At 41.9% G+C, this 15,497-nt stretch overlaps 1 protein-coding gene across 2 annotated transcripts in view; it reads right to left on the reverse strand.

Moving 5' to 3' along the window:
* Positions 1-1,025: 1,025 nt before the first annotated feature.
* Positions 1,026-15,497, reverse strand: part of ABHD5 (abhydrolase domain containing 5, lysophosphatidic acid acyltransferase) — a 31,350-nt gene continuing 16,878 nt past the window's right edge. For both annotated transcript variants that reach the window (XM_019724107.3, XM_019724109.3), the window contains 4 exons: positions 8,502-8,656; positions 6,085-6,196; positions 3,703-3,889; positions 1,026-3,094 (listed from right to left, as the gene is read on the reverse strand). In XM_019724107.3, the coding sequence (XP_019579666.1) occupies positions 3,005-3,094; positions 3,703-3,889; positions 6,085-6,196; positions 8,502-8,656 (544 nt within the window). In that variant the 3' untranslated portion in view covers positions 1,026-3,004. The remainder of the gene's footprint in view (positions 3,095-3,702; positions 3,890-6,084; positions 6,197-8,501; positions 8,657-15,497) is intronic.

The raw sequence follows: 15,497 nt of genomic DNA on the forward strand, positions 1-15,497 counted from the left end.
TGCTTGGCTGAAGGATAAACTCATATTTAATTTTGCTAATTATTAACAATTCCATCCATAGGAATTTGTACTTTTTAGAGTGCCCCACTGTCTCACCAACAATAAAGTGGCAGATTTTTCCCAATCTGACAGGTAAGAAATGATGTCTCAAGAGTTTAAATCTGCATTTATCTTATGCATATCCGCATATATTTAAGGGCAATCTGCATTTTATTTTCTATGTACTGTATTTACTTTTTAACTTTGCTTTTTTCGGTCACCCAAAACTCTTATTTTCAGTTAAAGATATAAACGTTTCCTTTATTACTTCTGGATTTCCAGTCACAGGAAAGTTTTCCCCACTCTGAGTTTATAAAGGAATTCTCCTGTTTTCATCTAGTTATTTAGGTCTCATTTTTACAATTGGATCTCTGATCCATTCAGATTTTATCCTTGTGTACACTGTAAGAAATTGATTCGACTTTTTCTTCCATATAGTTAAAAAATGATGTTGAGACAAACATGGTTAAGTCTTTTCCTCCATTATTAATAAGGTGCTTCCTTTATCGTATATTAAATTCCTGGACTTTCTCGATATTGTTTATAGTAAGTTATAATATTTAGTAGGGTTATCCCTCCTTCCCTACTGTTCTTTCCTAGGGTTCTTCTGGCTATTGTTGTTTATTCTTTCCAATACCTTTATACAGAAAAAAAAAAAAAATCTTGTTTTATTGCATCTAGTATGCCCTTCAAATATAAACATAAATATATTAAAAATATATATATTTAAATGGCAACAGTCCAAAAGTGTTTCCTAGATAATATTCTGAAACCAAATCTAGACAGAAATTTTTTTTAAAAATTAAGTTTCAGAAGAAAACAGACATCGTACTAAGGGATATGTGAACACAGATAAAGCCACGTATGACGGTCATGGCCCCTCTGAATGCCACCCAGTGTCACTGAACACTCACTGGGTCCGTGGTCCTATAACAGCATAAACAGACCGGGCCATACTTGAAACTCAAGAAAATATACAGCAGCTGTCTTGTTGCAACTATCACAATGAAATTTATTCTGTAAAATCAAGTCAAAGTACATTGTGCATAATTTAGCAAAGATCAAATATTGTAATAGATTAAAAAAACATTTAGCACCCCCTGTGTTTTGAGGAATTTCAGGATTGTGACTTTCTCTGCTAGCTCCCTCTTCACAAAATCACATACACTATAGGCCGAGGTAAAATTTAACTTTCAAAAACCCTCCTGTACAAGTGAAAACTGTCATTAGTCCAGCAAAGAATAATTAAGAGAGACTGGACAACCTGTCACACAAAAACCTGACCCAAATTATCTGTATAGAGTTTGAATCTGGCCACCCAAGACACTAAAAAATAAAGGCTTCTTTTGTTCTTAAGGTAGAGAAATCTGATAACACAGAAATCTGACAACGCCTTGGCTCTCGTGTTTCCTTCTGCACTGACCTACTTCATCTGACAAGTGAGACATTCACTGGAAAGCTATCTGTCAGGCTTCAGTGTAATTTGTATAATCTGCCTATTCGTCTGTAGGGGAGATGTTGAAAATAGAACATTCGGTATTTTTGGCAGTTAGTCAACAGTAATACAACCTTACATCTCTTAACCACTAGAAATTCCCTGATTAACCATTTTTAAAATGCAGCAGTCAAAACCATTAAACCATTATTGCTCTAAGTTCACTTTTTTTATTTACATAACCACCTTTCTCCTAGACAAGCAACATTAGCAAAACACAAGGCAAAAATGCCTTATTGGTGACAATCCCATTCAATTTTCAGGGGGTCTTTTCAGCAGCCAGTTACCACATAGAGCTTATTCACATTTTTAAAGTTTACCTCATTTTTAAAATAGCAAAAAAGTGCTACACTGATGGTACTCATTGTCAAATGGTTCAGTCAACCTTACAGAATTTTTGTAGTATGACTTCAACCACGTATATTATTTAATCAACATAAACCTCTTTAAAAAACCCCAAAAAACCCAAGTGTTAGCTCATTTCTGGTGCCATGAGACGTAATAGCACAAGCTATTTTTATATTTTAGTGGTTAAAATATAATCCAGTTTTAGCACCCATCTATAAGTTAGATGTTAATGAAAATACATGATTTGGCTTATTAGAAGGTAACAGTCTTCAGTGAGGAAATCTATTCCTTTTGCTGCATCCTGGCTCATAGAAAAGAATATATTAATGGGGGGAGGGGAAGGACAGACTTTTAGTTAAGGCTTTTCAGTACATGAATCACTTAAGTATTAATACCACGTCTCACTAGAAGTGTAGAATTATATCACACACACAAGGTTCCAAGGAGCTATGCTGCTGCAGATATGTCAGGATGGATCACATTTAAAATGCTGAACATGGCTTTGCAGCCTTAAGTAGAGAACAGAGGAAAATCAGAAAAATTAATGCTAGTGATCAATTCCTATCTTTTTAACCAAAACGCTGTCTCACCGCTCCATTTCAAAAATGAAGTAAAGTATGCTAAACAAGCGACAAATTTTTACATAAAAACAGTGAATTTTGATGCCCTGTATCAGTTATTAGACAAGGTAAATACAGGCAGACAAAGAAAATAAAGTGCACCTTTACAGTATATAAAATAATAGACTCAGAAGTCACTTTTTAAAATAGGCACTATACACTGAAACATAAAAGTACGTGACATAGCAAAGTTAGATAGTAATTTAAAAAAATTCAGTTGAAAAATTACCATGTTTCAGTACAGCAGAGGGACAAACCACCTTTTATTAAAGCTATTAATTTGGAGACTCTTGCATGTTTCGACTTTGTGTAGGAGAAAAGAAAGGCATTGCTCTAGAAAGCACTAACTGGTTTAAATGTGCAAGCAGCTTCACAAAGAAAACATGTGCAAAGTGCAGTCAAGGACACTGCCTGCTTCTCTCATATTCCTTACTCTTCACCGCAGACTGAATTATTTTATGGCCGAGGAATTCGTCAGACAGCAGGTTTTCCCATGTCCCGTTCAGTCCACAGAGTCACAGATCTCCTTCACTTTCTGGTTGAAGTCTTCTGGTTGATCTGCATACACATAATGCCCTGCCCCGAGAATGGCCTGGGGAAGGAAAAGCAGTCAGGTGGTCGGTGAGTAAAGGCCTTTAATACAGCACAAGGACAGAAGCAAAGATACTTGGCAATGAAAGTGAGAACAGCTGTATAGAAATAAAACATAAAAGAATAAGTAACATTCTTCTGTGGTAACTAGCTATTAGATATTTCCATCAAATAAAAAATCTGAGAACAAAGAAACTATCTATTGGACTTTACTAAAATTTTAACATGCAAAAAATAAAGAAACATTCTAAACTGAGCACTAATGACAGTGCCAGCAGATGAACTGAACAGAGGGAGAATGTGCTGCTTTGTGAGGTGGGAGTCCGCCGAGGTGCTCTCGGGCCTGCCCCTCTGTCAGTCTCTCCCACCTCGAAGATGTTATGGCTCCAGGGACAGGCAAGGCCCCTAAGGAAGGCAATTCATTGTGTGGACACGAAGATTTGTGTGGGTCCAACCCTACCACCATCTCAAGTCCCATCAGGCTTCTGACTGAGGCTGCAGGTACAGCTCAGTCAGGGATGTGAAGGCACAGGGATGACATGAAATCTCACTGAGGACAAAGTAACAGGACAGACTTTATCTACAACCCAAAATAAGCCCCACACTTACTATGGTCTTCACGTACGAATGCGGCCGTAATGACTGGATGCTGGTGCCTGAGTTGCCATCGATGCAGGACCGGGCGCCGTAGATGACGGAAACTGGAATGTCAGGGTGCATTTTACCGATCCGTTGGAGCATGGGCCTTTTTGCCCATCCGTAGGGAATAGTCATATTTTTGAACGCTGTCTCACCGCTTTAAGGAAAAGGGGGAAATCACATAAAGACTTCTGGGGGTGAAGTCCTACCTACCACATTCCCACCTCTATCAAAACAGACTCATATGTAGCTTCTCCCACAGGTAAGTAAAACCTCAGCTTAAACAGAAAATAATTTACAGACCCCACAGAAGACATATACTTGTGATATACCCTACAGAAGACACATGCTTTTGTTAGGTAAATAAACAAGGATGCTCAAAACTCTAGCTGATTTTTTTTAAAAAGTCCGCTTCTAAATCAAAACATGCAACCCTAACTCCCTATCATTAGATGACTAAATTTCCTGTGGAGATAGTTAAAATATGGTTTTTCACTGCTTTTCCACAGGAGGTTCATGGCACTAGCTTTTTATCTGCAATGGCAAAGCCAATACCAAGATAAGAAGAAATTCAGATTAAGACTTCTTTGTGTATTGTTTATAATTTTTTTATTTTCTGCATATTATGATGTTTGACATCTTAAAAAAGCCTTTCTGGCTGGAGAGAGACTGAGTCCTGGAGCTAGCCAATTCTTCGAGATGGCAAAGGACTCAACCAGGAGCATGCCTTTGAGGTGGAAGCCAACCAATCCCAAGCCTGTAACGCTGGCCCACACTTCCCAGGAGGCACCGGTCCTGTGCCTTGGTCATCCCAGCGCCAGGTACAGGGCAGAAAGAGACAACCCTGTATCTTCGAGCCCACCAAAATTATTCAACTAGCCAATCCCACACTGTTCACCCTGCCTCGCCTTTCCTGCAGATCCCAATAAAGGCGCTGACCTAGACTTTGCCCTAGCCCGTGTCCTGCCACCTGCCCAAATCTGGCACTTCCCGTGTGACCCCTCGGCATTCAGTGATCACCCCTCTCTAGGACCTGTGACTATAATAAACTGTTGTTTTGAGCCTGTCCCATGTCTTCTCTTGTGGCCACACCAACTGACCATCACATAAAAGAACAGAGAACACTGTGCAAGCTCCCAAGATGGGTCCACTGTGCTGTCGTTTCTTCTTCCCTTGCAGCCCTGGGCATAATTCTGAATTGCCTTTTATGAAAAATTCAAGTTCCAACACAAGAAAGGCTACCCAGGCACAAGTCATCACGAAATGTGAGTGGGTGAAGAATAAGACCATGTGGCACCTGGGACAGACCAGTAACAACTGCTGGAACAAGTCAATAAAATGTGTAGACCTGATCCACCAGACCCAGCTGCCTATGAGTCACAACACAGCAGTCTCCTGAGGACCCCAGAGCGCTCCCGCCTCCCTCACCCTTGGCAGAGAGCCTCTGACACACTTTACGAAAAAGACTGAGGCTCCAGCTACACCTCCATAGCTTCCACGGCCTCAATCTTTAATAAAGCAGGTGCACAGATTCTCTGCCAAAAGTGGGAGGGCGGGGGAGGAAAGTTAGGGAGGCTGTGTCTGTATCTAACCTCTCAGCCTCTCACCCAAGGCTGGGTCTTAGGAAGGATGAGGTACCACTTCTATGTTTTAAAGTGTGGGCCATGGTCCCCCTATATGAGAATCAGCTGAAGCATTTGGTGTAGATGCAGCCCAGCACTACGAAAGCAAGTCTCAGACGCAGGGCTCGAGAACCACATTTCTGACAAGCTCCGCCAGTAATTCTGGTACAGAAAGCAGCAGAGAACTGGTGTTCTAACCCTCACACTCCCTTCTTGATCCTCCCCCAGCAACTCGAGGGGCTTGCCTTTCAGGCTCCTCCGAGCTCCCCCGTCTCCAGGCTCTGTTTTCTCCACTGCTTCCTTACACAACACCCGTGAGTCACAGTTAGAAAAAAGAAAGGGAAGAAATGGAAGAAAAGAAGGAAGGAAGGAAGGAAGGAAGGAAGGAAGGAAGGAAGGAAGGAAGGAAGGAAGGAAGGAAAGACTTATCTCTCAACTCTCTCTACCTCCTAGAGATGCCCAAGGCCTCAACTTCCTCAACTCATCCATAAGCACTTTAGGGGAAGAAAATATGTTATGTTTTTTCATCTCCCTTCAGAATCCAGTACAATGTTTTACACAGTAGGTATTCCATGAATAGATGAGTAAATTAAGAAGTATTAGTTAATTACCTATTTGTCCTTTTAAATTTAGTCATTTAACTACTGATAAAAATCTCCGAGGCTATTCACGTATTTTCAGAAAAGAAAAGTCTAAAATAAAAACAGTCAATTCAGAAGGATAGCCTTACCTTGGAGTCTGTACATTACAGTGGTAGATGTATTCTGTCACAGTATCGTCTTCAAACATTGAAGAATACTTCCGTTTGAAATCAGGCCTTAAACGCTGTACTAGACTTAAACCTATTTAACAGAGAGTGAATGTTTGAAATTACATGTATGTTTTAAATGATAATGAACTTATAGACTAATATAGAACGTTTTAGTGTTTGCTTATATATTGAGTATTATGTGCATACATATACACATGTATTCAAATACATATGTGTTTTAGGTGGAAAACAGCACATATCCTAGAAGCTGCTCTTCTCAAGTTCCCCAGGGAAAGCTTAAAATAAGAATTAAAGAGTGTCTCATACTGACTTACAGATGTGCTTTAGTTCAAAAACATGTAAGTTAGTTTTCTAAGAAAATAAATTATTTTAAACATGGCCGGTAAAGAGAGCAGCTCGAACATAAAATTAACTTATTAACTTGTATTTCTCCCATAATTAAAACACATTAGCATCTAAGGAAAGTACTGAGATGTACATATTTCTGTGAAAACTTAGCTCAGAGTTTCTGCGTGGGCCACTGGCAGTACTCCCTGCTGAGCAACCCACCGTGGTTCCTACGGTCACAGGGGCCAGAGGCAGGCGCAAGGCCCCCAAAGGAAAGAGGATGAAGAGCAGGAGACACGGTCTGGTCACTCTTTTCCTTCCTGGGTCCCCAGGCCTGGCCACTTTCCCTTTCTGCTATCACTGCCTCCTGCTCTAACAAGGTCTTACCTCAATAGTGGCCTTCCTTCCTGTTTCTGAAGGGTCTATACAGCTCCACCAAGACTTTCTGTGATGCAGCTGATATTCTACATCACTCCCCACCACCACCACATGCCAGCAATAATGGCAGGTATCCCCCCTCCATCACCATTGTCTCCTAATTCCTTTTCCCCATAATTGGTACTTGTGTAACTGTGGTCAAGTAAAATCCATTTATATTTCAGGACTACACAGACTAAATGAAGCTCTTAAATAGTTCAAAGGAAGTCCAGGCCCCTAAGAAAGAATGGCTCTACTCTGGCGGGGTGAAAAGACGGGGGTAGGAGAAGGCTATCTATGAGAGCGTGGAGGGAGTGTACTGTGTCACCAGTTCAAGCCCTGTGCCCTCTTCTGATTCCTCCAGTCCCACTGTCTCCATCCCAAAGGAGGGCATTAGGACAAGGAAAGGCCAGGCCCGGGCAGAGGGGAGCGAAATCACGGTCACCTATGCAGCAGTCACTGCCAGCCGCTCACCCACCCCCCAAGCCTCTCTTCTTCTCTTGCTAACAGAACCTGAGTCTGGTGTCTCAATTAGGCGGCAGTGTGCCCAGGAAAGCAGTCCCCTCACTCCAGCCACTGGAAACAAACCAGGATTAGCAGTCACAGAAACGTATACTTTTGCTGGTGAAGAACTAGGGGTGGGCAGAGAGATAAGGGGAGGCCTCTGGGACCTTCGGAGAAGACTTCCTTCCCTGACAAAGAGCATTGTGAAGAGAAGACCAGTGTCTGTACTTGTCCTTCGTGTTGCTCCGAGAGCTGCTTTGGGAGATGATGCTCCATGTTATAGCAGCCATGAAACAACTGTGAGGGAAAAGGTCAAGAGAATCGCAGTTCGAGGCCCAAACCCTAACACCAATGAACTAGCTACTGGGACAAACGCTGAAACCACCCGCCTCCAAAATGCTGGCGAAGGAAACGATAACATGCCCTATGGTTTAAAGCACTTTGGTTTTCAGTTACTTGCAGCTCAAAGCATTGCTAACTGATGAGGTTATAAGAGGACAACGCAAAGTCCAGACCATCCCCATCTGTGACAATGAGGGAAGGGAATTCCTGTGGCTTTGGGCCTGAAACAGAGGAGTGGAGAGGCAAGTGAACTTAAATCAGACACCAAACACTGGTCCCTGAAAATATGACTAGGAAGACAAATCAGGGGTCCCCAGAATCACTATGGAACAGGACGACTTTATCTTCTTAACACTCTGACATTATGGGGCAAGAAAGGAAATCTGTGAGTGTGATGGCGCGTGCTACCCCCGCCGCCGGCCAAGTCAGGCCCTGGGATCTGCAGCTGGATGCCATCCACTGGACAAACGCCCTCTAATGCTCACCAACAGGTCAGCTTGGCACTTCCGCCCAGGCCCTGGCTGACTGATCCCATCCGCAGCATTTCCCGCCTTCTCAGCTTTGCTAACTACCTGTCATGTTTACAGCAGGAAGACTCCTCTCTGAGGAGAGGAGCCTGGTTTCATTCATCTTATGCACGGACTGGTACTTTTTAGAGGAGGAGGAGAAAAAGTAAGGTTCAGTTTTTTTTGAAGATTTTGATGAGCAATGGTGATCAGTTGACACTCCTCGACTGTTACTCTAGAAACGTTTTGCTTTCCAAGGACACAGATGTAAGCACTCACCAAAGGGCCCTGCAATCCTGAGGCCAGCTAACGGGTTGAAGGGAGTCAGTGCTGCTCCCAAGGCTCTGATCCAAACTGGAATTGGTCTGTCTTGATCAGCAAGGTCTGGTCGCTCAGGAAAACCCCAAGGCTCCACTAAAATGAGATGATTAACCCTATCGGGGAAAGAAAAGATTTAAGTTCATTTGGCAGCTTCACCGTAGGACTCTCAAGAATTAACACGATTTATAAAGTGAAGGTTGAATGAACCACCTTCCAAAACCTTCACATTAAAGAGCAGACTAATGGCTGAACAGGTCCCATCATGCTCGTATCACAGGTAAACTTTTGAGATCTGGTAGGATTTCAGAGATGTATGGTGGGAAAAGGGCTTCATTTTTATTATATCTAAGGGTACCTGTAACTGTGTGACCATTCTTGAGAAATGGCATTTGCTGTCGTTGTTTAAGCTGCACTCTGGCAGATGATATAGATCACTGACCACCCAGAAAAATCGAATGGCTCCATCTATCTCAAGGCTGACACTGCAGAAGCGACTGAAGATTAATAGCACACTCGTAAAATAGCTTCAGACACCAACAATAGTTATCTTCTATGAACCAATCATTCTAAGAGGTGTTAGGACTTTCGATGGGTTCAAAAGGACTTTAAATGAACTTTGTACAAACATCAGGATCGTGTAGTAATACGGGCTGAAACCTGCCGCCAGTTCGAGTCGAGCGTGGGACAGGCACACATCTGCTCTGCCCTCGACAGCATGTGAAACCGGCCTTCGCCGCTTCCTAATCCTTTCCTAATTGTCTTCCTGGCTGAGCGAAGAGGTAGAAAAGCTTCAGTCCAACCTCATATAAAACTGTTTCCTATCACTAATAGTTTTAATTTTTCCATCTCACGAACCCACTCCCTGAAAAGGGAAAGCCAGACCCATCCGCAGTGCTTCTAAGGGGCTGCATCACGGTATTATCATCAGACAGATCCTAGACAGGGCAGAAAGGTCCTCCTGACACAAGACGATATTCAACCCAAACAGCCAACAAATGCCAGCAAGAGTCTCCGAAGGGGGATCTGACAATGATTCTCAAGCCCCTTTCCTGAGTCATAATTGAAACAGAAAGGTAAAGAAACCAGACCATGGGCATAAGTGGCTATTATTCCGGATATAAAATGTTGCATTATTTTTGCCAGCAACCGTAAGGCTGTTAGTAATGAGCCCTATGTTTTGCCTGCATTTCCTCAAACAGAGCTCCAAAGGCCCTTGGAGAAGGCTCAGTCCACTCTTTCACCTCCCAGATGAGAAGGAAGCTGAGCTGCCTTAGGTGACCTGCTCCAGGACATAAAGCTAGTTAATGGAGACTAGGGCTAACACCCGTATTTCCTGATTCCAGTACACCATAGTAACCGATGCCAAGCCATTTGGCAGAAGGCTCTCTCTCCTAAGAACAGGCCAAGCAACAGAAAATAAGCACATTAGTAAAGTTTAACTCTTATCAACTCTAGGCCAGTCCTAAGACTATACTCTAGACTTCACGGCACCGAGGAGATTTGTAGAATATAACTATGAATCTATGTGGAGATACGTGATACAGGAGATTTCCATAGACTTAGCGTGCCTTCACTGCTTAAAAGGTTTTTGTTTTTTAAAGTTTATTGGGGTGACAATGGTTAGTAAAGTTATAGGCTTCAGGTGTACAATTCTCTAATACATCATCTATATATCACATTGTACTTTCACCACCTAGAGTCAGTTCTCCTTCCATCACCACACATTTGATCCCTTTTACCCTCCTCTATCACCCCCTTACCCTCTGGTAACCACTATGAGACTGTTTTCTAATAGTGTATGGATGGGAAGGAGGACGGAAATGAGTCTGTTTTGTCTGGAATGGCGGAGACGCTCTCTAATATTTTGATTTCCTCCTGAATTGCTCTTATTACAGCACACATTGAGATGTGAGGAAGGGGGAAGAGACAGGCGTGTCAGAGGTACGAGTAGAATTTACGAAATAGCCACCTAGTTGAAAACAGCAAGGACTCACGTCAGGAAACAGCCAGTGTTATTCACTACTGACTTACTTCCTAAAGAGAAAAATGAATTCCTTATTACAACATACTCTACCATAAAAGACGATTACATTTTTGTTATACATTTGTTATGGGATCTTGCCCGGTCTGCTCTAGGCTCTTACTGACCTGCTAACCCACAAAGGGGAAGGACACAGGACGACTTGAGAGGGAGGAAAACACTCCTGTATCTCTAGTTGAGTGATTATTTTGTTTTTGCCTTACTTTTGGCTTGCCTTGTTTAACATGGATCTTCAAAATATTGTCCCCAGGTAAAAATGCCAATTTAACAAATTATACAAAATATATATACTAGAGCAGATGACCTTTTTTTTTTTCCCAAAGAGAGTAAATTGCCCCAACAACTGTTCAATCCTGTGTCTTCATCCTAGCATGGAGCGCAAGGCAGATGCTCAGTAAACATTGGGAGTGCTATGTTTCTCCACTCAGCCCTTGTCTATAAGGATGTGAAATTTTATAAAGTATAATCATAGGGTAAGCAAAGGAGTCAGTCCAGTCTGGATTTTCAGGTCCCCAAAATGGCATTAGGACACCACACTTATTTCTTATATTAATCTTGCAGATCATTACTCATTAGTGGTAATAAAATCCATTCAGAACCAGAGTCAGTCTGATTTTTGAAAAATAAAACTATAATTTGGAATAGAAAAATATGTAACAAGCATGAGTATCATTCTACAAATCTGTTTCTCTCTCTCACACCCACACACACCCACAGGAACACACACAATTCTTACTGAGGGTGATGGTCAAAAACTTTTGAAACAATTTTTTAAAAGCTCTACAACAACGTCTAAACTGTAGTTATGTATCACCTGCTTCTACTACATGTGAAAGACCTCAGAAAATAATGTGTTAATTTGGTTGTAAGGATTTTAAATGAGATAGACCATGCAAAGCACTTAGGTTGGTGGCTATTAAATAATAAACATCAAGTAAATGTTAGCTAGTTATAGTAGTAAAAATAGGAAGACCACTAGAGAAGAATTTATTCCAGGGAGCCTACGAAAGACAGCGGCTGGAACCATGTGAGCAGTGAGTAATTTAACGTTTATTCTTTAGGCAAGCCTGATCACAGGTTTTAGTTATTTAGTTATAATTTTGCACCAGATCAAGCTCCCTATCGTTTCACCTCCTTTTCTAGTGAACAGATTATCTCCTCATTTGATAGAAGTTATTTGCTTTTAATGTTCATCTAAACTATTACAGTAACTCAGACCCTAGGACGGCCTGATGGGATTGCTCACATCTCGGGTTAAGGAACAGGCCTAGCCAGACAGCATGTGTGAGTCATCCTAGCAGACATCTTCGTCAAGAATCAGAGGCTGGTTCAAACTACAGGAAAAACAAAGAACCAGTAGAGCCGGAACAAGAGAACAGCACATCAGCTGGGACACACACAGAGGCACTCGTGTCCCGGTCAGCCATTAGCGTTGGTCTTGAGATGGCAGCAGCCTGCCGCGCAAAGGGCAAAGCGGTGGACGACACAACAGCTCTAACACGTGGAGACAGCGGAATCTAAATGCTAACGAGGACATGTACACCTGATTTTCATGTGAGTTTTAAGTGCAGCCACCAGCCAGATACAATAAAACAAGAATGATCAGACCCAGAACCAAAATGCACAAAAGAATTACAGGCCCCATCATGCAACACGGAAAGGAACAACAAAGGACCAGAAAGAACGCTACGTGTGCACAAATGAGCTATTCTCAAGATGAAGTGAACACCAGGAATTTCCCGTTGGTTCCAAGCCACTCGGGGAGAATGGGACAGGTCCAGAGGACAAACTAAATACCTCCAACTTCAGATCAGTACACCAGCCTTTCTTCTCAAGAGGGCCTAACAAGAAATGCTCAGCCCAGCTCTGCATAGTCAGGGGACAGAGGCAGGCAAGGTCAAAGGTCTGATGATCTGAAAACCTTTCAGTGGAGAAGACAAGTGTCACCTAGTCTGCTGTAACTTGGAATGGCTTCTCTTTGCTAAACACTTTCTAAGTTAATACAAGCTTCTTAGGGTCCTTTTCCTGAGTTTGTAACAGGTATTTATAAAACACACAGAGTCTTTGTGTGGGGACCTGAGCAGCCAAGGCCAGCAGGAAAGGAACACTAAAGAAAAAACTGAGCACACAGATAAAAGAAAGGAGAGGGCATCTTTGGCTATTATTGCTGGCTTACTCGGCTCTCCCTCCATTCCCACCTTAAGGCGATCAGACACTGCTTGATGGAGAAGGTTTTACAGAATGCAGCCCGAGACACCTCACACAGTGAGTGGCCCTACTGTTTGTGACACAGTGTGCTAATCTGCAAATGAAATTACAGATGGCATCTCTAACTATTACACGCATGCTAAGAGAACTGAGTGAACTATGGTCATTTGGGGGGAAGGAACACAGGCAGGGGCTGTGCCCCCGGTGGAGTAATCTATTAACCAGCTCCTAACGTCTCTGCCCACCAGCCAATGGCTTTTCCAGAACGGCCGGGCAGCAACCCAGCAGAGGGCCTTTGCAGTTCCTGTCCCCACTTCCCAGAATGCTCTCCTGCTACTCCCCTTGAGACCTCAACCTCAACTCACATTGCACTTCTTTAGGGTACCATACTGGACCCCAAGACTGGGTCAGGTCCTCATTAAGAGTTCTCACAGTACTGCCCTCCTCCCCTTCACAGCCCTCGTCACCACCGTCATGCTACTCACGGGGCTATTTAATTGGTGTGTCTTCCCCCAATGCACTGTGAGCCTACTGGCAGCCAGTCACTCAACATTATTTAAACAACCAATCTGCTGGAATTTAATGTGAGAGTATTTCATTCATCACCAATATTTCAATAAAAGAATCATCCAGATACTTTCACATAAAGTATCACAATTGCTGAATACTCCATTTTTAATCAGTATCAAGAATCTGGGGAAAATACGGGGTCACTGCCACCAGTTAGGCTATAGAACAACTTTCATGGACAGAGGCACTCTGCTGCTTGTCAAGATAAAGCACCCAGGCCGACCCGACCTAATGTACCAAAACTCAGAGAAAAATTGATCACTTTTTATTTGTTCTCTAGCAGAAGAATCCTTCCAAAACAAGTACATTAAACAAGGCACTTTCACTCTTCTCCTCAAAAATAAAGTAATTCACGTCTTAAAAAATAAACAAAGAACAGAAGAATGGGGAGGCAGATTAAGACAAAGACAGAAATAGGTATGGATTGGGACATTAAGTCTCAACAAGTAAAACGTTTCCTCCATGCATAGAAACAACAGAAATTAAGGAGCTGTTGTTTTACTTAAGGAAAAAAAAAAAGAAGAAAAGAAATGTTTGTTATACCTGAGGAGGCAAAGAAAAACTAACATTCTTAAAGCCCATTAAGAGAGGGAAAGAGGGCGGAGAAGGAGGGAGGGAGGAGAGGAGAGAGAAGATACACAGTGACTAAAGGAAATTAACTGAATCTCATTTGGTATCTATTAGACCCTTTTTTCCATCCTCTCACCCACGCCTTCCTGCAAAATCTTTCTGAAATGCAACAATTTATGTTAATCTCATGACAGCATAAAAAAAATGGTACTTGTGGGGCAGGCTATGGTAGGGGAAGGGCTTATAGGGAAACGTCTATATCCTCCTCTCAATTTTGTTGTAAACTCAAAACTACCCTAAAAAATAAAAATCTTTTTTAAAAAAGGGTCAAGTGAAAGTTGGATAAGAGACATTTAGAGTGGTAGTTCCATACTTGCTTAGTTGATACGAGTGAAAGATCAACTGAAGCATATTTAAAATTTTACGAGTTTGAGCACAAGTCGATCGGAAGCAGGCAGCACCAAAGCAGAAGTGGTTAGGAGTGCTCCACACACAGGAGCCGGGAAAGACTGGCTGCATGCGATTGGCTGTCCTTGCGTTTGGATTTCATAACCGTGAGGCATTCACAGGCTTAGATTGGGGTTTGCTTATGCAGGAGAGCCACAGCAGACTAGTGGCCTCCTGGTTTCATTCATTTAACATTGGGCACCCACCATGTGCCAAGCAGTGTTCCAACCGAACTTCATTCATGATTTGGGATATCTGAGAGTCCAGAGAACCTCTTTATTTCAAAATTAACTTTTGTTTAATAATCTCAGTCATGCAGTTAAGACTATAAGCTTGACCATCCAACAAGCTCTGTAGATTTCCACTCAGTATTTGGTAGCAATCGGCCAATTTAAACATGTAAATTATTTCAAGCGTTCGCATATCCATTGATTGCTAATACTTAGTGGTTCTTGGTCCTGACACAGTACTTTAATTTCTAGCATTAGGCACAAACATTCATAAATCACTTTCTATAAATGTAGTCAGTCAAAGGCAGGGATCACTGGCTTTGTTTTAGATACTGTGCTTCCCCGAAAATAATACCTAGCCGGACCATCAGCTCTGATGTTTTTTAGAGCAAAAATTAATATAAGACCCGGTATAATATAATACTAATATTATATTATATTATATTATATTATATTATATTATATTATATTATATTATATTATATTTATATGTCTTATATTATATTAAAATAAGACTGGGTCTTATATTAATTTTTGGTCCAAAAGACGCATCAGGGATGATGGTCCGGGTAGACCTTATTTTCGGGGAAACATGGTACCTGTTCTGCCTCCCGTATCATTCAAAATATGTTGCTATTCTCTCTCATAGATGATTTTGAAGTGGTCATTCCCTTCTGAATCAACTAAATCCTTTATTTCTTTAACTATTTCACAACTGTGACATCTCCAAGGGATAACTACCACACGATAGATATACCAAACAGCTGATAAGAAACAAAGGCAGCCCAACCTCCCTGTTGTCTTATACCAGAAAAGTCTCCACTTCTTTCTCTTACTTGGTAGGTGTTGGTCATTGAGAGGAGGACACGATTAAAGCCAGGAGTCCCA

Source organism: Rhinolophus sinicus, chromosome 5, assembly GCF_057876585.1.
Source record: "Rhinolophus sinicus isolate RSI-liver-muscle chromosome 5, RSI-T2T, whole genome shotgun sequence".
NCBI lineage: Eukaryota > Metazoa > Chordata > Mammalia > Chiroptera > Rhinolophidae > Rhinolophus > Rhinolophus sinicus.